The sequence below is a fragment of the Carassius carassius genome, chromosome 45 (genome assembly GCF_963082965.1).
Source record: "Carassius carassius chromosome 45, fCarCar2.1, whole genome shotgun sequence".
Classification (NCBI taxonomy): domain Eukaryota; kingdom Metazoa; phylum Chordata; class Actinopteri; order Cypriniformes; family Cyprinidae; genus Carassius; species Carassius carassius.
The window spans coordinates 8,690,480-8,703,051 of NC_081799.1; the positions used below are offsets into that span (position 1 = coordinate 8,690,480).

The 12,572-nt window shown below is 35.0% G+C and overlaps 1 protein-coding gene across 1 annotated transcript; it reads right to left on the reverse strand.

The window, feature by feature from the left end:
- Positions 1 to 243: 243 nt before the first annotated feature.
- On the reverse strand, positions 244 to 11,531 carry slc5a1 (solute carrier family 5 member 1). Its single transcript, XM_059539829.1, has 15 exons — positions 11,282 to 11,531; positions 10,285 to 10,356; positions 9,390 to 9,494; positions 8,769 to 8,828; positions 8,442 to 8,546; positions 7,861 to 7,966; positions 6,476 to 6,556; positions 6,172 to 6,383; positions 4,498 to 4,633; positions 3,882 to 3,989; positions 3,631 to 3,781; positions 3,361 to 3,529; positions 2,126 to 2,341; positions 1,308 to 1,413; positions 244 to 1,084 (listed from the first exon to the last, which is right to left on the reverse strand). Exons 1-15 carry the CDS (start codon positions 11,414 to 11,416, stop codon positions 870 to 872), a joined length of 1,977 nt encoding a protein of 658 aa, XP_059395812.1. The 5' UTR covers positions 11,417 to 11,531; the 3' UTR covers positions 244 to 869.
- Positions 11,532 to 12,572: the final 1,041 nt, after the last annotated feature.

Genomic DNA, 12,572 nt, shown 5'->3' on the forward strand with positions numbered 1-12,572 from the left:
GCAATTAGTTATGTTAAGTTTGAACATGCTTCTGGCCTTCTTCAAGCATGCATTTTAATAAACACATAAACACTAAAATTCATTCATTTTTATTACAATATAGACAGAAAACATTAAATTAATATATTACAGAGTACAAGATATATACCATGGCAAAAATATGAATGTTATTAAATAAAGTATCTTTGCTTGTCCTAGACAAATACATATATATATATATATATATATATATATATATATATATTTACTTACAAGATTATCAAAACTTACCAAATAATAAGAACAAAATATAAGGGAAAATTTGGAGTTTGGTAGATGAAAGGCATGTTAAAATGGCACAGAAAAAGGCTTTGCATTGATTTGATCATAATGCATCAGAGGACTTTACAGAGAACAAACAACAAAGCTGACTCAAACTTCATATTATTAGTTGAAACTTTTACTCTGCAATTTGTTAAAGGTATAAAGGAAGAACGTGCGGTAAACATTGTGAAATGTACAGTAAAAAAAAGTCTGGCATGTGTTAAATTAGATACTGCAGCAGCTAAGAAAGATTTAAAATGTCTACAAGGAAGAAAAACAAGGAAATAATTGTGAGTTTTAGTCTTGGGTTTAAAATGAAAGTCAAAAATATGTTTTTTTTTCTACTTCCTACCATCAAATCAAAAACAGTACGCAGTACTAAGGAAGTTTTTGTGGAAGATATTATAAGGAAGTGTGAAGTGTTTTGAAAGGAACTTTTGTAACTTACAATCAGATTAATTATTTTAAGTTACCGATGTTTAGTTCGTTACTGATAAGATACAATTTCTGTCCACAGAATACAGTTCTAATATCCTTAACAGACTTAGCTGATACTGATGTGATCTTTAGCCAAAGAAACCATGGAAGAAGACGCAGACGGTGAGGAGGATAAGAGCGTTAGCGTTGACCACGTTTCTCCATAGAGGTTTCTCAGTGGTGTCCGTGAGCTTCAGATTTAACTCTGCCTCCTGTTCTTTAGTCAGTTTAGGTGCATTGCCTTGATCAAATCCGCAGAACCAGTTATAGGCCTTCTTCCAACAGCTTGGATCCCTGCGCACCTCTGCGGAGTCGAAAGACAAATGGAAACAGTTGTTGATGGTTTCTAAAAGTATGTATGTTTTTAAAATGTGCCTGAATCAACATCATTTGTTTTTCCTAGAACAACAATCTCAGCATCAGACGGCACACTCACAGTCCATTCACTGAGCTATGTGATGCATATCACACACAAAAATAGCAAGTGCTATCTTATGGTACATATTTGGGGGATCATGCAGATGTACCTTCTGTTTGCATAGAGTCTGAATCCTGATCTTCAGTCCAGTCAGCTTCTTCCAGATCAATCCTCTCCTCAGTGCTGTTCCTCAAACTCCAGCAGAGCCGGTGCAGCTGTGAAACAACAAGGTCCCACAGAATGAGGGTCTATGCTTCTTAATCTCTATTTTTCAATAATGTTATGTTAATTAATGTATACACTGTATATAGGCCCTACAACCATTCAGAAGTTCGGGGTTGTAAAATATGGCTGTAGTGCATACATTTTCATATGTTTTCTATTTAGATATTATTTAAAATGTAATTTATTCCTGTTATGATCAAGCTGAATTTTCAGTATCACTACTCCAGTCTTCAGTGTCACATGAACCTTCAAAAATCATTCTAATATGCTAGTTTATTGATCAAGAAACATTTATTACTATGAATGTTGAAGACAGTTTTTGTTGCTTTTTTCTTCTGTTGTGGAAACCATGATACACTGCCATTCAAAGGCTTTTCCTAAAGAAATTAATGTATATTTAGCAAGGACGCATTCATTTGCTTAAAAGTGACAATAAAGACAATATGTTACAGAAGATTTATATTTCAAATCAATATTGTCCATTGAACTTTCTTTTCAACAAATAAATAAATGGTTGTGAAAAAATCATGGGTTCCCCAAAAATTGTAAGTAGCAAAAATAGTTTTCAACATTATTTTAAATTGGAAATTTGAATTTTTACTGTTTTTTTTAGATCAAATGCAGTCTTGAGTGTTCGAGAATTCTTTCAAAAACATAAAAAATAAGTATTCTGAACTTCATAGTTTAGTTGTAAGGGCTTACATGTTTGTCGTCAATGGGTTTAGTCATGAGGGAGATGCAAAGTATCAATATACAGGACAGGCCGTAGAGGATGAGGGCGAAATAGAGGTAGTGCACACCACAGATGATCGTAGGACAGTTACTGGGGCTCACACAGCTGCCCGTGCCATAGGCAAACTCAGTTATCATACGTGCCAGACCGACCAACAGACCGATACACAACCCATAGAAAGCACCCTGTGAGGAAACATCAACAACTTGTCAAAAGATAGAAAACTAGATGAGTAATTCTGATGACAAACTTAATGCTGGCTTGACAAAGGCTTGACCAGACCTGGACATTTAAAATAACTTTAAAAGCTTGAAGTTTGACAATTTTACACTGCTTATATTTTTCAAGTATTTTAGCACATTGCTAAGATTAATTATCATTTTGCTGACATGTTAATAGCATGATTTAGCACTCTGTTGCGGGCATGTTTTAGCACATTCCACATTCATAGAAAAAAGCAGTCAACCACCCTTTTAAACCAAAAGCTTGCTGCTCAACATTCAAATGCTCAGTGCTTGCTGTAGCAGTTGCTGTGTGCTTCAAAAACCCTCCCCCTTCCACAGTTCCACCTGTATAGGTCTGATATGGGTTAATTTCATGTATGCTAAATATGGGAGTAATTTCATGTATGTTATATGTGCAGCATCAGTATTTCCTATTTGCAACATGTCTGTGGATGAACTGGCAATAGCAGGTCTCTGTACTTGCTATATATCTATCCTGCCAAGATCACCCACATTAACATTGCCATGTATAGTAAATTACCTTGCTAAACTTTCTGAGAGTTGTCATGACAGAACTGCAGTTGCAGATGCACAGTGATCTTGCTCTCGAGTGTTCATGGACACTGACCTTGACTGTTCCAATATGGCGGACGGCTTACTTCAATACAGTGGCCCATATAAACAGCCGCTAATGAGGCATCTATGCATTTATATCTATGGTTATTACAGCATGTTTTAGCGTACTGTTTACATGTTTAAGCATGTTTCTGTTAAAAGTATTTAACACACGTTTAGCATGTTTTAGCATGTTGCTAGCATATTTCTAGTATGTTTTAACACAATGTGAAGCAACATAATAATCATCAGATACATTTTGATTGTGTGTAAAAACTGTGTGTTTTATACAGTCCTAAAAATTCTAACTAGCCAAATGTAAACAAAATTATTACAAAGCTATGAAATGTGAAGATTTTGCTCACTGCTTCATTGACTCGCTTGCAGAAAATGGCGAGGGTGAAGACAGCAGCGATGGGCGGAGCCAGATAACTAGTGATGGACTGAATGTAGTCGAAGAGCTGCCCGCTCTGAGCCGACTGAACGATGGGGATCCACGCAATACTCACGCCGATCAGAAACAGCATGAACACCCTACACACATGAACATAAGCCTGTCAGAGCTATTCACCTCAGTGTATGCTCATAAGATCATAAAATCAATACCCAACACAAACAAACAGACACAAACACACCTCCCTGCAATCATGAGTTCCTTTTCCTTGGCTTTGGAGCGAATCTTGGTGTAAATGTCCATAGTGAAGAGTGTGCTGGCACTGTTAAAGATTGAAGTGAGTGAACTCATCAGAGAGGCCAGCATGACGGACAACATCAACCCTCTGAGACCTTCATAAACACACACAGCAGTTTAGAGCCATATCACCAAACAGATCAGTCTACTAGAGATGTAAAAGACAGAAATAAAAAATATCAGTTTATTCTTTACCGTTTGGCATCAGATCCACTACTAGTTTCGGATAAGCAATGTTACTGCAGCCCACACTGGCTCCACAGTAGTAGTCACACTCTTTTGGATCCACACATGCGATCTCATCTGACACACACACAAAAATAGTTGACTAACTGTCTTTCACTGTTCAATGACCTTCTGATGCATATTGCATTCAAAAAAAGTCACAAAAATAGCTGCACATTACTTCTGGATTTCTTATCATTCAGTCCACATGCTATTTTCGCATATTAAATGGTATTATTTGGCTCTGTAATTGTTATGGAATTATAAATTGCAGATTTACCCTCCCTGAAATAAGTCATAAGAAGTTGTTTTGGTATTATTTGTATACTTGCTTAAGTGTAAATCAGACACTCTGCCTGTCTAAGTAGGCAGTTGTTTGTTAAAATAAGTTGCTAGCATATTATGTGAGGAAAAAGTGGACCAGACTTTATGCTAATGAGCAAAACTCTACTTGTGTGAGACTAATCAAACCGTAAACTTCACCTATTATTACTCAGTCAAGATTCAGTCAACATATTTGTTGACATAGAAAATAGTTAATCAGTTTATCACCCTTCTCACCCAGACTGGTGTCAGTGTTTCTCACCTGTGTACAGCACTCTGCTGATCATGCCAGGGAAAACCATGAGGAACATGGGCAGAAGTTTGAGGTAACCACACAGGATGCATCCTGCTTTCACATGAGACAGGCTCTTGGCAGACAGACAGCGCTGCACAATCACCTAAAACAAGATGGAGAGTTTGTGTGAATAAACCAGAAGAACATTTCAGTGCTCACAGTTGATTAGTCCGCTTATTTGAAAGAGATTTTTCTCCCCAAGCCTGCATTAATTTGATCAAAAATGCAGTAAAAATAAATATGACACAAATATGATTTCTATTGCAATATATTTGTAAATCTATCTAGTTGAAAATGTTATTTATACTTATACATTTTATATTATACATAGAACATTTTAGGTATCATGGTTCGCCATCTAAAACACATCTGGCAACCTGGAATTGAATTATTTAGAATTCCCACTGTGTAGAGAAATAAAAACAGATGCAAATAAAAAAAGTGAACTATATGAGTTATACAGTGAACCATGAACTATAATAAACTTTTAAAGCTGTTTTTTTTCTGCTATAGTGCCAGAGTACAAATACTGAATACTGTTCGTCAAAACAAACATCTGCAGATTAAATAGAAATGATATCACGTAATAAATAAATAGATAAATAAATTAATAAATTAATAAAAACCTTCATTAAACATAAAACTCTTCTCAGTTTTTTTCTAGTCACAGAAAGAACATCCAGTTGCAATGTATGTGACATAAATAAGCATTTTTATATCTCCATGCAACAATTCAAGCTTAAATATAGATTTGTTTTTAAACAGATAAGCTTATGGGCTATGAGTCTTGCTAATTGCCTATTGAACTAACTTAACCATGTCCATTTGCTTCTGCTACTCTTTGGCTGTTTGCATGTCTTATCTTACTCAGTGGGGACTAATCTGGGGTCTAACTAAAAGCATGTCTATTTAAGCCTAGACTCACTCTGACTAAAACAAGGAGCACACAGTACATCCTGGGAAACTTAAGATAAAAGTGTAGTTTGTGGTCCTAAAGTGGACAACGAAGAGATTTGTCAGTGTGTATATGTGTGAATGTCTGTTCCTTACTATGTGTTGGACATGTAGACCTCTTTTTTATCAAACAGTATGTTTTTATGTCCAAAATGTTATTAAAAAGCAATATGAGAAAGATGTCACATCCTACCCAGCTAACAGGGAACTTTCTTAGAACCTGGCTAACATGATATGAACAAACCTTTATCCTGTGACGTTCATAGAATGTTCATTTTAAAGTTAAACATTATTTATACGTTGCTCATGGAACTTCTTTCAGGAATGTTTCAGTTGGATGTTTGTTTTTAGAATATTCAAATTATGGAATGTTCCCTTAATATTCATGAATGGTAACTGTAATGATTAATATATTAACATCCACACAGTGTTGTTGTCTGCCACCTTAAATGCTTAAGCTCTAAAATTCTGATTGACAGTCAATGTTTTTTTCATCAGCTTAAAAATATTACCTGAAAGGAAAATCACTGATGTCATTATCTTGTGTTGTAATCATTACAGATGTGGTATATGGACTTCTCTATTCTCATACAACTATTATGAATGATTATTAAATCTTTATAGTTATATTTATCATCCTTGTTGTGAGTGACCTTTTAGTCTTAGCCTTGATAAATGTATCAGTACCTGGTCAGTGCACCAGTACCAGCCGGCCTGGATAGTAAGACCAAAGACCAGTCCAGGCCAGGGCAGATCACCAGTGAGGGGGTCTCTGAAGATGTGGAAGGAGTCTGCGCGAGGAGTGTAGCATTTTTCACTGATGTTCACACCCACCACTGACGGGATCGCAGTCATGTATCGTTCTTTGAAGTTCTCATACCCTCCCACCTCAGTGAACGCTGAAAGAAAATGGTTGATGTTGAAGCATTACTCATTGAGCAGACAGTTTTTATCCAAAGCATTTAATTTTCAAAAACGTGAACAGACGTACCAAAGCCCATAAGAATGAATGAACCCACAACCATGATGATGGTCTGCAGTGTGTCGGTGTAGATGACTGCAGCTAGACCACCTGTCGAAGAAACAGTGAAGGTTTATCAATGAAAATCAACTGAGCAACTGAAAAGGAAAGAAAAATATATTAGCAGAAATGTACGCTTGGCATTTATGTTGATTTAATTGGTATATACATAAACAAAATATTACCTTTTGATGACTGTTTCTTTAAAATGATAATGTTTTAAAAATCCTTTGTCGTGCTTTGAAGTACACCTATTTTTGTGTCGGCACATGTAACGGACTTGATGATAATTTTAACTGTAGTGTGATGTTTTATATTACATTTTAAAGTTAATATATTCTTCAAATGTATTAAATTCCATCATTATTAATTACAAGTAAATTTAACTACATGACACCACAATTACCATGCATTAGACAAAGGTCTAAAAAACAATTCACACTTAGAGTAACTCTATTCTTTTCGCACTACTATAATAAAATGTACTATTTCCACAATAAGATTTTTTTTTTTAGGTTGAATTAACCTTCCTTGTCATAAAATATCAAATTACCTGATATTTTTAGAGACTTTGACCTTCACCCACAGAAATGAGGCTCTGCAAGGGTTCTCTATGATATCCGCTTTTATGTTTTGTTCTGCACTTTTTTACACGTTGGTCGCACCAAATGACTTTGGATTGGCTGACAAATGTTTTTGATATTAACAAGCAGTAGTAGCAGGATTTTTCTCATAATGAAATACTCTTTTTCTCTATTACAGTTTCAGGACAGTTGCATTTCCATGGCATTTTTTACTTTATGCGCCTTCAAAAAATTCTCAAAATGAATTTTATTTCAGAAGTTGTTTGCAAGACAGGGCTCTTTGGGCTTTTTAAGCCTTAGCAACTGCAGTTTATCATTCACAGAAGCATACGAACACTCTCAGCCACAGCTCACCTAAACATTTACAGCTGGTAAGATGATTTCTTACTGTTTATTGTTGGGCTGGTTTGTCCCTGAGATAAATCTATTGCACAACAGAGCATTGGGATGGCAGAAGTTTAAAGTGGCAGTGCATTAAAGTTTGCCTTGCACAGGCTTATCATCTATTGTCATTACGGGCAATTACCCATAACACATACACATCACGCTACAATAAGCAGCGGACTGCATGGTCCTTCAACCCTGGACTTCACTCTCTGTTGTAGTAAAAAAATATAAAGTTCATATAAAAATCAACTTCACATCCCTGAACTGCTTTAATATGAACTACTATTTTATATATGACCACTACATATTGTATATAGAGCTTACCACTGATGTAAATATATGCAGGGCATCAGTTTAAAGTGTGCAGTATTTCAGTTAACAGACCTGTTACTGTATAAAGAGCTGTAATGAGCAGCAGAATAATCACGGCCAGGTAAATGTTTAGTCCCAGAGCCTGGTTGATGAAAATGGCTCCTGCAAACATGTCCGCCTGAGAGATGGAAAAAAACAGAAGTACAAAACATGGGGGTGTGGTGCAAATATTTGAACTATCCATTTCAAAACAAGGTCCTTATCTTTGAAACCAAACCCACTTAAGTGTGACTGCATATGGCAATAAAAGCTATTTCCACACTGACATCACGGCCGTTTCAAATCGACTATCAGACTATAACCGGATTTAGTGAAGATCTGACGTAAACAGGACTGGACAGACAGCAAAAAAATATTGAAATTAATTTTAATTCAGAAATAAGGACCTTGTATTTTTTAATTTCAAATAAGCCATGTAGTCTGCATTCATAATAATTGTGAATAATTTATCAAAATTGAGTGTAGCATGGTACTCTAGTGATGGTATGTCACAGTATCCCAAGTATTGTATGTCAGCTACCTCTCAAAGCACCACACAATTACCATGTGATACCGATATTTTCTGTAAGGCTTGACACAGATTTTGGACTCACAGAGATTTTGGTGAAAACATAGAGAAACAAGGAGAGCACGGAGAGGTAGATACGGATCCGCTGCCCACCAAAGCGTTTCTTCAGGTACTCTGGCATGGTCACGATCTGCAGATAAAGAGAATAAAGGGTCATGAAAATTATAACGTAAAGATAAAGTGGTCGGCACATTCATGTTGTGTAAGTCAGCAATGTTTGAGTCAAGTCACCTTTATTTATATAGCTCTTAATACAATACAGATTGTGTCAAAGCAGCTTTACAGTGTTAAACAAAATCAAAAATAAGTTTGTTTTACAATGCCCACTGAAGAGGAAGAAGTGTAAGCATACCCCAGCCTTAATGTAGATGGGCACGAAGAGCCATCCCAGAATAATCACTACAACAAGAGCCTGAGGAAACAAATGAAAAAGAGATATTCTTATCAGTGCTGTTAGTGTTAACTAAAACTAAAACTATTATATATAATATATATATTAACTATATCATTTTTGTTACATGAAATGAAACTATAAAATAAAAAAAGTGCTTAACTGACTAAAACTAAAACCCAAATAAAAAAACCGAAGCTAAATAGAAATATCTAAGAAAATAAGGATGACTAAAATATGAAAAATGTAATACCAAATCTTAATACATAATATAATACTATATACATAATACTAAAATAACACTGATTACACAAATTCATCTGTTCTTTAATATTTTATTAATATCTTACCTTAATGATTAAATATTAGTTCTTCAAATTGGACATTTTTATAATTCTGTTAATAAAAATACAATAATGTCTCTAGTCATATTGTCTCTAATCTCTAGTCATACTGTAGTGTACTATACTTTATACTTTAGTGACCCATTGTCATAAATAGTAGGCTAAAACATTAAATCCTGCCACATATCAAATATATTAAATATCATAGTTAAAATGTTAGACTTCTTGTTAAACATACATTCCACTCAAATCCTCCGATAGCAATCCCAGCAGCAGCTCCAGTTCCTGCTATTCCCACAAAATGCCCACTTCCGATGTTACTGGCAAAGAGAGAGGCTCCGATCTGGGGAGGGGGGTGTAAAAGTAATCTTATTAACATGTGCTTTATAATATGTTTACTAATATACACACATTTGATATGCATATAAGGGTTTAAACTGGACAGAAAATTGATTCTAAGTGATCTGCTACATTTTTGAATGTCGGAAAGGTTACAAAAGTGTAAGACTGTAGCATGGGATTGTGGGAAGTGTAGCCTATTTCTTCAGAATATATTAACTGCCTACTGTTTGACTATATCTGGCAATACAATCACCATAATGATAAGCTGTAAAAACTGCTTCTTCTGCACAGCCTGAGGTGTAATTCAAACAATAACAGCTGCAACAATGAACTTTGTAATAACAAATAAAAACCTTTAAAAATATGGAATAAGACGATAACTTTAGCTTGGACCAAAGCTTGACAGCTCCATAAAAACTGCATGAGCAAAGCATATCAGTACTTTCAGCTGTAATGAATTGTGGGTCGCATCTGGCATCAGTGCATTATGGCCCCATAAAAGATTTCATTCACCCTAACATGATATCAAGGTTCTGAAATTGAGGGGCAGTTTGGGTCATTATCATGCCATATCTGTGATAATGTGAAATCACTCGTCATGCTATTGACAGATACATAATCAGCTCCTACTTTTATGGCCGTTTCAGTCTTGCGTAGCACATTTAGCACAATGATTGATCACTATTGATGTAGTATATGATCGAGCAATGTCATTTTGTCGATGTCCATCACATTATGAGTACAAAACAAGATGCTTTTAAGGTTTAAAACATTTTGGTCAGTTTACTTACCGGCCACCACACCATACTCCTGCCAGCCAGGAAAAAGCCTCCTACTGTTGCTCGATTGGTCCGTACCATTGCCTTTGGACAGAAAGAGCCATTAAATTCAACATATATATGGTTTTAGAGTCAAGACACTTTAAATAGACAACACTGTATGTGACTTTATATAACAACACATTTGTGGAGTCAAAGGCTGATGGATTGGTGTTCATTGGCTTTGTTTGTTGTTCAATTAAATATGTTTGAATTTTCTCAAGATATTTTAAATCTATGTGGATTTCAGATGGGCAAATACAGGTAGAAATATATGGTGCTATCACGAAATGTCAATGCCCTCCGTAAGTCTAATTAAGATACATGAAGGTAATTAATATGTAAATTAATTAGTAAATAATAATAAAACAAAACAATTAATTTTTAAAAATGTGTAATTCCCAAATCTGTATTTGATTTAAAACAGATCCATGTATCATTAATTGTTACTTTCAATCACAAATGAAATATTATAACACAAAAGTTATCATTGGAGTAATTTTTTATTTTATTTTTATTTTTGTGTGTGTGTGTGGGGGGGGGGACTAAATATATAATAATGTAAATATATATATATAATGTAAAAATGCATTATATTATGTTTTATCAGAAAAAAACAAACATTGTTTCTAAAGGACTTTAGCATTTTTTACAAAACAAAACATATTATATTATATTATATTATATTATATTATATTATATTATATTATATTATATTATATTATATTATATTATATTATATTATTATACATTTTTCTAAAGTTTTTTTTGCCTTTTTTTGCAAAACAACTCGCAAAAATGCATTTTATTATTAACTTTCTGTGAAATCAGTTACTGTTCTCATTCTGTTTTAAGAACTTATCTCACACAGCCATTGTACATTTAAATGTTGACGCAAGGTTAACAATTCACAAGTCTGTCAATTGTAGAAAAATCTTTTACAGGTGGATAGAAATGACTGAGCACTTACCCATATTCCCACTGCCAGAACCACCAGAAAATATATAACAATCACTGAGATGTCCGCTGGATTGTTAACATATATGGTGAAGTTTTTTCTGTTTTCATTGCGAACCCAAGAGAATCCGAAATATTCTTCACCCATTTTGCTGGTTTTCGAAGAGGGCCGGTGGAGCAGCACAATGTCCCTCTCTGACACGACGGTGAAGACACCTGGATCAGACGCTCACCTGCAGGTGTGTGACTGACTGTATATGCGTGTGTATGCGTTTACTTATACATGTGCATCTAGAGATGGGTGTGACCTTCTCAGAGTTAATTATAAAAGTGTGTTTGTGACTAAGAGATGTCAAAATCTGAGATTGAGAATCATTAATGATTAACTTATAGCAGGAAGTGTGAGACTGTGTTCCTGTAAAGCCTAATAGGACATCTCAGCCGTCACATCACCTGCATCTTAATTATTGGGTTTCACTGAGTCAACTAGCCTATTTCAAGTAAAGATCCACTATTGTAAACTATGGTGCAGACATTAGTGTATATACTGTAACATTGGTTATAAGGACACCCTGAGGAGCTACACGGCTTTGCAGCCTAAAGACCAAAGAAAGTGAAAATGGCCGATCAAACATTAAATTACAGCCATTATAAATTTAGGGTTTTAAAGGCCATTCTTAAGTGATTCTGTTGGCTGAGAAACTTGGGTACTCTGTTGCCTGATTATAGCCACCAAAAACTGTTTTATAGTGTATTTATTCTTAATCATAATTGCATAACACATGAAATTACCACAGCTAAAAATTATTAAACATTTCAGTCTTTAGTTTAGCTTACTAGCTTAGCATAGCACTAATGAGTTAAGGAAGGCTCTTTTGATTAGCTAGAACAAGATATTATTCCACAGTTTGTATTGAAGAAGGGGGATCGAATTGTTCATGACAGCACAAACAGGTTTTTATGAGTTAGTCACATGAGTGGTACATGCACATGCCATGTTAAGATTAAAAAAGCTATCATATTAGCAAAAAAGGGTCTGGTGTCCATTGTCAATAGTGTAGAAATGTATGATAAAGTGACCAGTGCCACTTCCTGGTGACATGTTCTGCCCAGGATTTCTAAATAACCAGATTGTTTGCGCTGTGCCGATCGATCGTTGTATGACATTAAATAACCCTGAGAGCGGTCACCTTAATATATGAAGCACAGGTTATACAAACCAAGCAGCTTTTTCTTAGTCAGCAAGGCAAATTTGTGTGAAAAACTTGACCCCAATTGTAAATCTGTGCTGGGAAGTCATTCCT

What these genes read in the sequence shown, in the direction of transcription:
- slc5a1 (XM_059539829.1), bottom strand. Translation starts at nt 11,416, where the DNA reads ATGGGTGAAGAATATTTCGGATTCTCTTGGGTTCGCAATGAAAACAGA. An exon ending in GGAGTATGGTGTGGTGGCCG is followed by an intron (nt 9,495 to 10,284) that starts GTAAGTAAACTG and finishes CCCCCTCCCCAG; the next exon opens with ATCGGAGCCTCTCTCTTTGC. An exon ending in TCGGAGGATTTGAGTGGAAT is followed by an intron (nt 8,829 to 9,389) that starts GTATGTTTAACA and finishes TTGTTTCCTCAG; the next exon opens with GCTCTTGTTGTAGTGATTAT.